Source organism: Boleophthalmus pectinirostris, unplaced genomic scaffold (assembly GCF_026225935.1).
Source record: "Boleophthalmus pectinirostris isolate CB_2022bp ecotype Guang Dong unplaced genomic scaffold, ASM2622593v1 HiC_scaffold_23, whole genome shotgun sequence".
NCBI classification, from domain to species: Eukaryota; Metazoa; Chordata; class Actinopteri; order Gobiiformes; family Gobiidae; genus Boleophthalmus; species Boleophthalmus pectinirostris.
Genome location: NW_026571207.1, coordinates 26,143,065 through 26,154,398, shown reverse-complemented (window position 1 = coordinate 26,154,398; position 11,334 = coordinate 26,143,065). Strand labels below are relative to the sequence as shown.

At 38.1% G+C, this 11,334-nt stretch overlaps 1 protein-coding gene across 1 annotated transcript; it reads right to left on the bottom strand.

Annotated features, from left to right (window-relative positions):
• Positions 1-1,569: 1,569 nt before the first annotated feature.
• Positions 1,570-7,155, bottom strand: adrb2a (adrenoceptor beta 2, surface a). The gene is made up of 2 exons (XM_020927246.2): positions 6,941-7,155; positions 1,570-6,320 (listed from the first exon to the last, which is right to left on the bottom strand). Exon 2 carries the CDS (start codon positions 6,318-6,320, stop codon positions 5,049-5,051), a length of 1,272 nt encoding a protein of 423 aa, XP_020782905.1. The 5' UTR covers positions 6,941-7,155; the 3' UTR covers positions 1,570-5,048.
• Between the last annotated feature and the right edge of the window lie 4,179 nt (positions 7,156-11,334).

Below are 11,334 nucleotides of genomic sequence, written 5' to 3'. Positions count from 1 at the left end.
TTTTGTTTAGTAGAGATTGGCAATTCCAGGGCTGAAATTATCCCAAGGACTATATTGAAGGTTTATGGAGTTTTAAAACACAGTGGAGAACTTCCTGGATTGCCACATGACATCACAAGATGGAAGAGTGTTTTCTGCTTGAGAGAAGAACTCAACCTAAATATGCAGGATTTGTGTGTCAAACATGTGTGAATGAAACAAAACACAACTCCAGGTATAGTTGGGATTAGGAAACAGCATTAAAATAGATCAGAAAATAGAGTAATACAGGTCCCTTAACTATGCACATTTTACTGCTGCAGTGTTTTGTGCAGTGTTCATTAAATGGAATTAACCACTGTGGCTGGATGTACCTCCTAATGTCTCCCCAAGGAGCTAGAAAAAATAAGCACATTACATATGGCAGAGCTTTAAAGGGGCACTGCGCAACTTTTCTGATGGCGGGTCAGTCACCTGCTTGTCTCCATAGAAATGCTATTGCTTTGTGTAGAATGTTCCATAGTATGACTGACATCTATTATCTATTCATTATGAGTGTTTCTATTCCTCAAAAATACAATGATTCTCTCTGTGTATAGGGTTGCCTCTCCACAGATCTGACCTGTGAAATAGCCCTGTTTCCAAGCAGGTGATGGACCCTCCTAGAAAAGTTGCACAATACACCTTTAAATTATATTACAACATTCTATAGGCCTAAATGGTTGGAGATACAAGGTAAGCAACATGACAATAGTTAACGTGCACAATTTGTGTTAATACAGCAAGTAAATGAAATGAGGTCCTTGCAGACATTTCTAAAAAAAAAAAAAGAAAAAAGAAAAGAAAAAGAAAATTCAAAATGGCTATTGACATGATATGAGCATTTGCAGAACTCATCAGTGTCTGTTTCTTTAGCCCCCGAATCCTCCATAAGTGTTGACTTTATTCATTAACCCAGTCATTGTACAGATTGGACAGAGATAATGTGTAAACAAAGCACAGTGGGGGAGCCAGTTCTAATATAACCCTATCTACTTTAATGTATGGATTATCTGTGGGGAGTTTCTAATAAAACTGTGCTAATGTCAACGAATAATAGGCTCTACCCTCCTCCACCTCAGTTCTTCACTTCATCATTTTTTTATAATCCAAAAGGTTTAATAAAGTGGTGCTCTATAAGTTGCTATGTAACTCTTATGAAAATGTTAATGTTTTGCTTGGAATGTTCCACAGTATTTTATAAACATATATGTCTTTCATTACTTGCTTTGGTGCTTGCTTGTCTCCCTGGAATTTGATACAATTTGTGCCACTCTGTCGATGACGCCATGCAAATAAACAGCATCTCCACTGAGAATAGAAGATTTAGGACCCTCCACCTAAAATGTTACATAGTGAAGCTTAAATGTGAAACATTTATGCGAGATGAATGTAAGAACTGACATATTAACTTTTATAACTGCAACCAGCTTTTTATTCCGTTGTTATCTAAGTGATCTCCTCTCTCTGGCTTATCTCTAGGGAGTTTTTGAGTTCATGAAAACGAACGGCCCATCTGTGGTTGATAGAAGATAATGAAAGACAGTAGAATTGAAGACATTACATAATTTATTTCCGTTGGAACATGACAGCACGTACAGTTCACTTGCACATTTTCATAAATAACAAATACAACACCACATTATTGTAACAGGCTTCATGTACACAGTGGTTTGTGCGGAAATAGCAAAAAGAAACATTTAGTAAACATGTGTTACCACTCTGAACAACTGAACGGTTAGAGTTATTTTTTCTTTTCTTCAAACAATGGCCAAAGCATTTATTTATTTATTTATTCGTCATAGGAATTCACATTAATAAACATGTTCACCGTTAACAACATCGAGACTGTAGCAGAAGATTTTTCATTTCGTTTTTAGTTCCAGACAGGAAAAAGGAACTTGGTAAGACACAATAGAGAGGACCGCGGGTACATGATGCGTGTAAAACAATTATTATTTTTCTTTTTTTTTTTTTTTTTTTTTTTTTTTTTTAAATATGTTGCCACGGTGAGGGCAGCTGTAGTCCATCATAATGACCAATTAGAATAAATATGTGCAAAAATGTGAAATTTGTAAGACTAAAAACACATGGGGTGGATAGCAGTGTAATTGATGCATACTTGCTTAAGAGCCAAGACTGTAACAAATGATTCTTTTGTGGTATATTCAAGCAATGTGGAATGTACGTGTCAGATAATCTGTCAAAGTATCACTGCCTGTAACTGAACAGTGTCCTTAAGGCTGCAGATATGGTGACTATAAATTACGTTTGTTAATAGCCTATTGATGCAATCATAAATAACACAAGGAGAGGGTGAAAGGTAAGGCCACTGCTAGGCGGGTGTATTTTTTACAAGCAAGAAATACCAAAATACACAATTTATACATGCAGACAATCACTTTTAGCTTTGAGTTCACAGTTTGAAAGAAAATAATATGGGTTAACTGTACACTGGAAACCGCTTCAACCTTTGCCCTGACTTTTAGTGCAGATACATAAAAAGCTGATGCAGAGTGAATCTGAATGATGTAATGGTAGGTGCCGCCGTGTTTATCTCAGTCCATAAGGTCATGCTTACAGTGCCAACGGTTTGATGCCCTGATGCAGTTAGTTTAGTAAGTCGCTCAGTTTCGCCTACAAATCTAAGGACAACAATATCTAGACTGACTTGTATTGAAATACCGAATCATCGCAACAGCTTTACAGCTTCACATCCTTCACCTAGTCCAGTAGAAAATGAATATGAGAAAGCAATGTTAAGTGATGGTGATTTAACTGCTATAGTCTATCCAACAATCCGTTAGTGTTATTTAGCTTTGGAGTGAGTTCTTATGAGACAAGCAGTAATAGAGATAGAGATATGGGATTTTAAACTTTCTCAGATATGCAAGATTTTGTTAGTAGCTACTGAGCATGAACATTACATAACTATAAACCACAGCAAGATAAATGGTTCATTATTGTTTTCATTTCCTCATCTGAAGCTTTTTTTGTCTTCTATATGTTCAATAATGGCAGTATCGGTATGACTCTCTCTAATGAATGCTATTATTTCAAATTGCCAATGTAGTCGCAGCCTCTTCACTGTCTGGGAATTAATCACAGGCTATTTCTACGCGCTGTTTATGACTGAGTGTACCCTGGTGCCACTGAGCGACTGAGGAAAACTGCCTCTCTGGTTTCAGTAAACAGTGTAGAAGCTCACGGCAACTACAACATTTAATACACAAATAAACAAACAAACAAACAGTGCTCGTGTGCATCAGAAAGTGCAACAGTTACTTATGAGCTTATGATGTTACTTAAAGGTGCATTGTGTAACTTTTCTGGCGGAGGGTCCGTCAAATACTTTTCTCCGTGGAGATGTTATTGCTTTGTCTGGAATTTGTCAGGAATTCACAGTAGGGTATTAAACCTTTCTATCATCATGGAAACTAAACCAGAGCAAGTTACAGGTCAGATCTGTGGAGAGGCAGAGTCTTGAGCTATAAAACCACATGTAACTGAATAAATTTAATGTAAGTTAGAGCTGTTTAATGTCAGGTGACGGACCCCCAACCAAAAAGTTACATAGCGCACCTTTAAGCTGGTATTGCATCTCAAACTGTACCAAATAGTAATTTCAAGGCATCGTTTCAATTGTATTAAGTCCTTCTCTGGGTGCGATGGGTCATTAAGACAAAAAAAAAAATGCAAGACTAATGCACACTTACCTATCATATATTTCAGACCATGGCTATAATGTTTGAGCACTTGACCACAAAGAACCTGGCAACGCTGATGAAGTAGAGCATCTTTTGTTTTTGTGGAAACGTTTATCTTGATGATTTTTTTTAAAAAAGTAAAAAATTTAAATTTGACCAAAAGGTAGGACTATATATAAAAAAATATGTCGTGACTTGAACTGAGCAAAACTGCACTGAAATCCCATATGGCACAGACTGGTATTTTGCTGAAAGTTGAACTCAGTAATATAATATATCTTTAATGCAAAACAGGTTCTGTTTTGTGACCAGATAGTAACTAGTTTGGCCCTGGGCTTGCAGCGCTGACAAAGAAGAAGTCTGGAAATCTGATAGACAGGCTGTGCCCCACCTGCTGTTGATCATCACCTTTGAGAAAAAAAAAAAAAAAAAAAAACATTGGCCAAATCAAATCCAAAATGCCCCCGGAATGTATCTCTTTGAAAGATAAGCACCATAGAAGTATCACATTTGATCCTCCATTACACAATATAAGTCCAGTCCACTGCATCCGTGTCCAATTGGCAAAGGCCATTGGAATTCACAGCCTCCAACCACGATCACTTTGAAGTAAAATTGTTAACTAGTATGGCTTGCCCACAGTTTATACAGGAGCCATCTGATCCAACGACATAATCCGTGAATGAATAAATTGTGATATGAGCCATGGGAGAGTGAATGGGTGTAGTGGTTAAATGGATATAAAACAAAAACATGTGAGGTAGATGTTAAGGCAAAATAATAACTGATTTACTATTAAATCTACAGTAAGAACTTCATGTTTGAAAAGAGGGAAATAGCCACTTTAGTTGAATATGTTGCATTCAATCATATTATAACCAAATAATAATAATTCTATGGTTGATCTTATGCATATCTTTAACCTGTTTAATGTCTTACCATTAACACAAAAGATTTACAAAATCTTGAAAAATGATATTTGAAGGGTTTAGTGAAAAACTGATACAGACAAACAATGAAAAGTCCTTCAATTACTAAGACAGGGCAGCACGGTTCAGTGGGAGGGACCCAACCCCGAGCAAAACACACCCTGCTTCAATATATGTATTTTGTGTTTGGACATGTTATAGAATAATAAAGACTTTATCCTCCATTTTACTTCTTGATATCACAAATTTGCTTAAAGTGAATGCAACATATTGAACATTATAATTTTCCTCATCCTCTTCAAACTCTAAACCCCAGAGTCGCCTTACCTTCATCTTGGAACACGTTTGTAACACTATTGTAAACATGTCTGGAATGGCTCCCAGCATTTTTTTCTTAAAGTACAGTTGTTACAGTTGTCAGGCTTTTGCTGCAGTTCCCGTTTGGGTCCACTACTCCAGCCCTGTCCATGATACTGCACACCCCTTGCCCCTCTTGCCCCGAACAGCCCTCCTGGTTGCCCCCTTCGCTATCGTCCGAGCTCCCTTTACTCCTGCCGTGGGGTTCACTCTGCCAACTGTGCCTACTGTACACGTATCCATTGATTGGCCCTGCACTGCTGCTCAGCCTGGTCCTTTTTAGACACAGAATTTCCTTGAAGGCATATCTAAATTCGGGACTTCGGCAGTAAATCAAAGGGTTGAAGGCGGAGTTGGCGTATCCTATCCAGTTGAGGATCCTAAACGTAAGATCAATGTTGTCTACTTTCCAAAAGGCTACCACGACATTGAGCAGGAAAAAGGGTAACCAGCAGAGAGTGAAGATCCCCATGATAATACCTAAAGTCTTCAATGCTTTATGTTCCCTTAGGCAGAATTTGGCCTTCTTCTGACCTCGCCCGTTATTAGCCTCTAGGGATTTGAGGTTGTTGTCGCTATTGTGGAAACGTCCAACACTTTGGTCAATCTTTTTCAGCTGGCGTTTTGCCTCCTGGAACACACGGCTGTACACAAAAACCATGATAACCAAAGGGATGTAGAAGGAGATGATCGAGGAGGTGATCGCGTACGCCATGTTGGTGTGAAACTCACAGCAGTTGCTATTCTCCATGCATTTCTGAGCTTCTTTGCCGTCCGCTATCCACCACTTCATGTGAATTGGCAGGTAGGAGATCAGGGCTGCGATGACCCAGACGAGAACTACCACAATACGAGCTTTGCATTTCGTCAGTATCGACTGGTAGCGGAAAGGTGACGTGATTGCTAAATACCTGTCTATCGCAATCACGCACAGAGTTTCAATGCTGGCGGTAACACATAGAACATCAGTGGCGGTCCAAAACTCGCACCAAAAATTCCCAAAATGCCAAGTCTTGAAGATGATATAACAAGCGCCGAATGGGACCACGATGAGCCCCATGACGAGGTCGGCGCAGGCGAGAGAGGTGATGAAGCAGTTGGTGACGTTTTGAAGGCGTTGGAATCTGGCGATCGCCGTAATGACGAGGATGTTGCCGAAGACGATGCACAGGACCAGTACTGACATGATTATGCCCAGCAGGATCATAGTGGCCTCGCTGTAGCCGTCCTCGATCGGCGGGGGATCAGAGGAGGTGTTGGTCATCTGCTCGCTCAGATTGAGGCTCATTTGGGGGGCACTGCTTCCCATCTGCAAAGAGAGACCACACACAGTTAGCTCAGAGGATAAGGGTAACAGGTGAGGAGATAGTATTACAAGTAAATGTACAAAAGAAGTCAGCATGTATATTAGAATGCAGCATGGTAAAGAGATTTGCAAAGTCCACTAAATAAATGCCAATAAACTGGTGAATAAAAAATGTATTGATTGATTTAGCAAAAGAAAAGCTATGAATACATTTTAGAATAGTCAGTTGTTTTTGCTTTTCTTTAAATGAAAGGAGAAAAAAAGAAGAATAGAACTGTAGAAAGGTGTCTCTGCAAAGTGTCTAAAATTGTCTAAAATGTATGATTAAGTAGCAATCAGTCAAGCAAGATGAAAACGTGTCTAGAATATGTATGCAAATTATATAAATGAATTTGTCTTTGACAGTTCAGAGATCAACAGATACACTGTGTCCGTGTACCTTATCTCATATCTGCAATGTGAAGTCTAACTTGAATAAATTTAACATCCACTTAAAATAAATGTTTTGTCACAGAAAAGACTGATTAAACATTTAGCTTGAAAGCAAATGAGAAGAAAAAGAAGCGTGCATGTACAAGAAAAAAGAAGGAGTTTAAAAATAAATGAAGTAAAAGTGCACAAACCTCCACAGGTAGTAGTCTTGTTGTCTGCCTCCCATAAAAAATGGAAATGTCACAGTTCAGGTTACGCTGCAACTATTTAGTGTCACATGTCGTCCCTGTCAGCCCGTCTCTCTCCCCCCTCTCACTCCTCTCTCTCTCTCTCTCTCTCTCTCTCTGTGTGAGTGTGTGTTTGTCTCTATGTCTCTCGCTCTCCCCAGCTCCTCACTTCAGCTGTGTTTCCTCTAATGTGTCTCCCGGGCTATTTGTCAGAGCCCTTATAATGTGCTGTGATGTCATCATGGCTCGGGCTCAGCCAATCAGAGCGTTCCACTGGTTTGTGCTCTCCGCAGTTTGAACACGCTGTCCCTCCAAGCCTGGGTATGGCTTTAAAAACCTACAGCCCTCCTCAATGGCTTCACAGGGCTTTTATTAGCATGCTAATGTAACCGGTAAATAAGATCCTTCTTCAAATGTATTTATTCCAAAATTCTATTATATTATTATACATTTCTCAAAAAAATGTGAAGGAAGAGAAAAAGAAAAGAGGTTCTACGGTTGCCACATGAAACAAAATGAATATAGTTTGCATAGGGAAGATCTTGTAGAATTTTGTACTATAATATTTAAGCTTTAAAAAATGGTTTGTAATTCATAGTCCACTGCTGAACTCACTCAAAATTACATTCACACTTTGTCAATTGAGTTTTATAAATAAGGCTACTGCTTAGGCATAATGACTGTTAATAGCTTAAATATTAAAACTCTATTCACAAGTATTAATTCATTTTAGTTGGTTTGTGGTCCATGTTATGTATTTTTTTTTGTCTCATATTTGCATAGTTCTGTCTTTTTGTCTTTTTTTACACACTTCCTGATCAGATCTGTTTGTTTCAGGACTTAGTTTCTGCTTTGGAGCTCTGTGTTTGAGTTGTGACACTAATCCTGCACGCACCAAAGCATGACAGCATGTAGTTACGGGAACATATATTTTCATACAAGCAAAACGTTCTTTATCCAAACACCTGGCTCGTCTTTTTCACACATTTCCATGTAACGTTAGACTAATGTTAGATAAAGCTAGAAATGATCTTTTAGTGCAATACATGAGCATTTATGTTTCTTCTTTATATCATGCAGCTGTAACTTCCATTTGTTCAGAATTCTTAAGCCATCCAACAGTCTAGTCAGTCTAGTCCTTGTGTATATAGACATTTTAACTGCAATACTAACTTCTGACTAGCCTGTTTTGCAGTGTTTTTCTGCTGTTTCTGCCATAACATTACAACTGTTTGCATAAGCAGTGCGCTACTTTGGTGTATGTATTCTGTCCTTTTCGACTTACATTTGAAACACCATTCTCTACATTTTTGCATCACCTTTGTCAACAACATCTACTTTCAGAAATTCCAACAAAAATATTCAGGTGGAGAATAATGACGGGGTGACCCACAGGTTGGCCAGCTCCCCCAGATGAATGATGTTGTTGTGTCCTTGGGCAACACACTTAACCCACCGCACCCCCCGTGTCTGCGCACACTGGTGTATGAATGTGTGAATGACTGAGTGGTTCCTTGATGTAAAGTGCTTTGAGTGCCATGAAGGTGGAAAAGCGCGATATGAGATCATTTACCGTTACAAATGAGAAAGGCAGGCATATAGGAGACCGGACGCTGTGGAGCATAAGTATCCTAACAGACTACAGAACAATTTGGCTCCTCTGTAATAGTTTTACATTGTTGAGCTCGTCTGATGTTTCTGTCTTCATGTAAAGGGTTTGAGTCATTATTTCACAAGTTAACTGCACTGATGTGGAAGCCTAATTGCCTCTGGACCATTTGAAATAAGGATTCACTGAAAAAAACAAAAAATCACTTTCACACTTTACATACACGCTATATACAAACTGGGACTAAACCAGGACTAAACAAAACTAAACCAGGACTAAGTCAGAACTAGACAGGACAAAACCAGAAGAAAACAGGACTAGACAAGACTACGCCAGGACTAAACCAGGACAAGACAAGACTAAACCAGGAGAATAAAACAGGACTAGATGAGACTAAACCAGGACTAAACCAGGACTAGACTAGACAAGGCTAAGCCAGGACTAAACCAGGACTTGACAAATCTAAACCAGGACTAATCCAGGACTAGACGAGACTAAACCAGGACTAAATCAGGACTAGATGAGACAAAACCAGGACTAAACCAGGACTAAGACAGAACTAGACGAAACTCAACCAGGACTACACAAAACTAAATCAGGACTAAACCAGGAATAGACAGGATTAAGCCAGGACTAGACAAGACTAAACCAAGACTAAACCAGGACTAAACTAGGAATAAACCAGGACTAGAAGAAAATAAACCAGTAATAAGCCAGAACTAGACAAGACTAACAAAACTAAATCAGGACTAAGCCAGGAGTAGACAAGACTAAACCAGGACTAAACCAGGATCAAACCAGGACCAGTGTAAACGCAGGCTAGGCAGTGGAAATTTTCACTTCACATTAGTCTGTTATGTAACATTAAAGGGCTTTGCATGACAGTGATTTGTTTTAACACTCTGGACAGATGCCGAGTATGACCTAAACACATTATATTGATTGCTTGTTACTGTTCCCATGTCTATTTTTCTTTACAATGTTTGAAAGACCAATGTCAAGTTTGTCATCCGTCTCCATGCAAGCAAAGGTTGCACTTCTTCGTATGTCCTGAATACAATTTTGTGAAAGATAAGATGATTCAGTTTAGGATTTCTTTCTTGTTGTTTGCTCATCTGTCAGAGTGGGTGTTTGTGGAGCTTAAAGCAAAAATAAAATAGTTTACAGAGCACTGACCTTCATTCAAATACGGCGCTGACGGCAAAGGGACCCTAACAGCAGTGTGCATGATGGAGTGAGGCATCAGCAGCCTCCGCCACTAAATACATAACTTGTTTTCTCATTAAACGCACCATTTAGTTTAAGAGAGTGAGGATTTTTCATGGGCTATTTGTGAGAGTAAAAACAAATTTTTTAGTTCATATGGTTTATCCTGAAGAATCACATGTAAGGGTTCATTAAAGGCGAAAAAGTCACATAACAGTTCCTGTAAAAGATGTTACATACAGATCATGAGTTGGTAGTGGTTCAGTGGTACAATGTGGATAATACAATTAAAATAAAAAATTAGATTGAAGACTTGGAAATAACTGACCACTATAAAATTTGCATGAATATTATTTTTTGTTATCATTGATCTAAGAAATGTTGGCTATTTTGACAAATGGGTATACTTCAATTCAATGTATTTTTGTATAGCCCAAAATTTATAAAAAGTGATGTGATTGCTGACTTCACAGAAGGACCCATATTAGGCTCTTTTCTGATCTTTTTTATCATGTTTCCTCATCTGAAACATACTTAGAGAGAGGGTAAGTTCAGTGACAAACAAATCATATTAGAAACACATTTGCAAATCTAAATGTATTACTAAATAAGGATTTAATTTCTTTCCATTTATCTAAATCTATGAGCAGTCCACGCGGAGATGACCTCCCTCTCCCCAGGCACTTCCTCTGCTCTTCTATGAAAACATACATCTTCACCAGAGCATTCTCTTGAGTGTTTTCCAGTGGCCGGAAATGTGTACATGTACTGTATAAGCTATGGTAGATGTAATCTTCCTATGGTTTTCTATGGGCAGTTCCCATGAAAATAAGAAGGACACTTTCAGAATGTTGTCTGAGCTTCCATGAATTTTGTTTATATTTCTGGCCATAAGTTGTAGGGTTAGAGGGTTAGAGTGATTTGTAGATCTTGGAAAGTTTGATTAATGCATCAAATTGTAATTTTGAATTTCTAAAAAAAAAAAAAAAAAAAAAAAAAAAAAAAAAAAAAAAAAAAAACTAATGATTCACTAGGATAATCTTTTATTTATTTATTTTTTTTTTTCATTTCTTTGAAAAAAAAAAAAAAAGTTTCTGAGTGAATGAGGTTTGATTGCAGTTCCTCCAGAATCCTATTTTCAAATATTAACACTGGATACTGAAGGCTGTACCTAACAATACCTTATTGTCTGCTGTGAATGGGGAACTAGATTAAATTCAAATTTTTCCTATAGCTTTCTCAAACTCTTTGGCACATCACATTAATAGATTTTTTATACTGACCACCCTGGCACAGTCCTCCGATCTCATCCCAAAGCAAAACACGCAAACAACACTTTGGTCCAGATTTCTAATTGACAAAATGTGTTAAATAATTAAACACAGACAGCAAGTTGTGGTCTGTTTTGTCACAAAGGTTTGGGTAAACATCATGTACTCTTATTGATACTGAGGGTGGGGGGTTCTATACATGCATCTTTATGCTGGAATGTTTAGTAGTTACCATGGTGACACAGCCAAAAAAGTTTTAACATTGTCTGAAA

Bases quoted from the DNA above. Each gene is read 5' to 3' on its own strand.
- adrb2a (XM_020927246.2), bottom strand. From the start codon at position 6,320: ATGGGAAGCAGTGCCCCCCAAATGAGCCTCAATCTGAGCGAGCAGATG.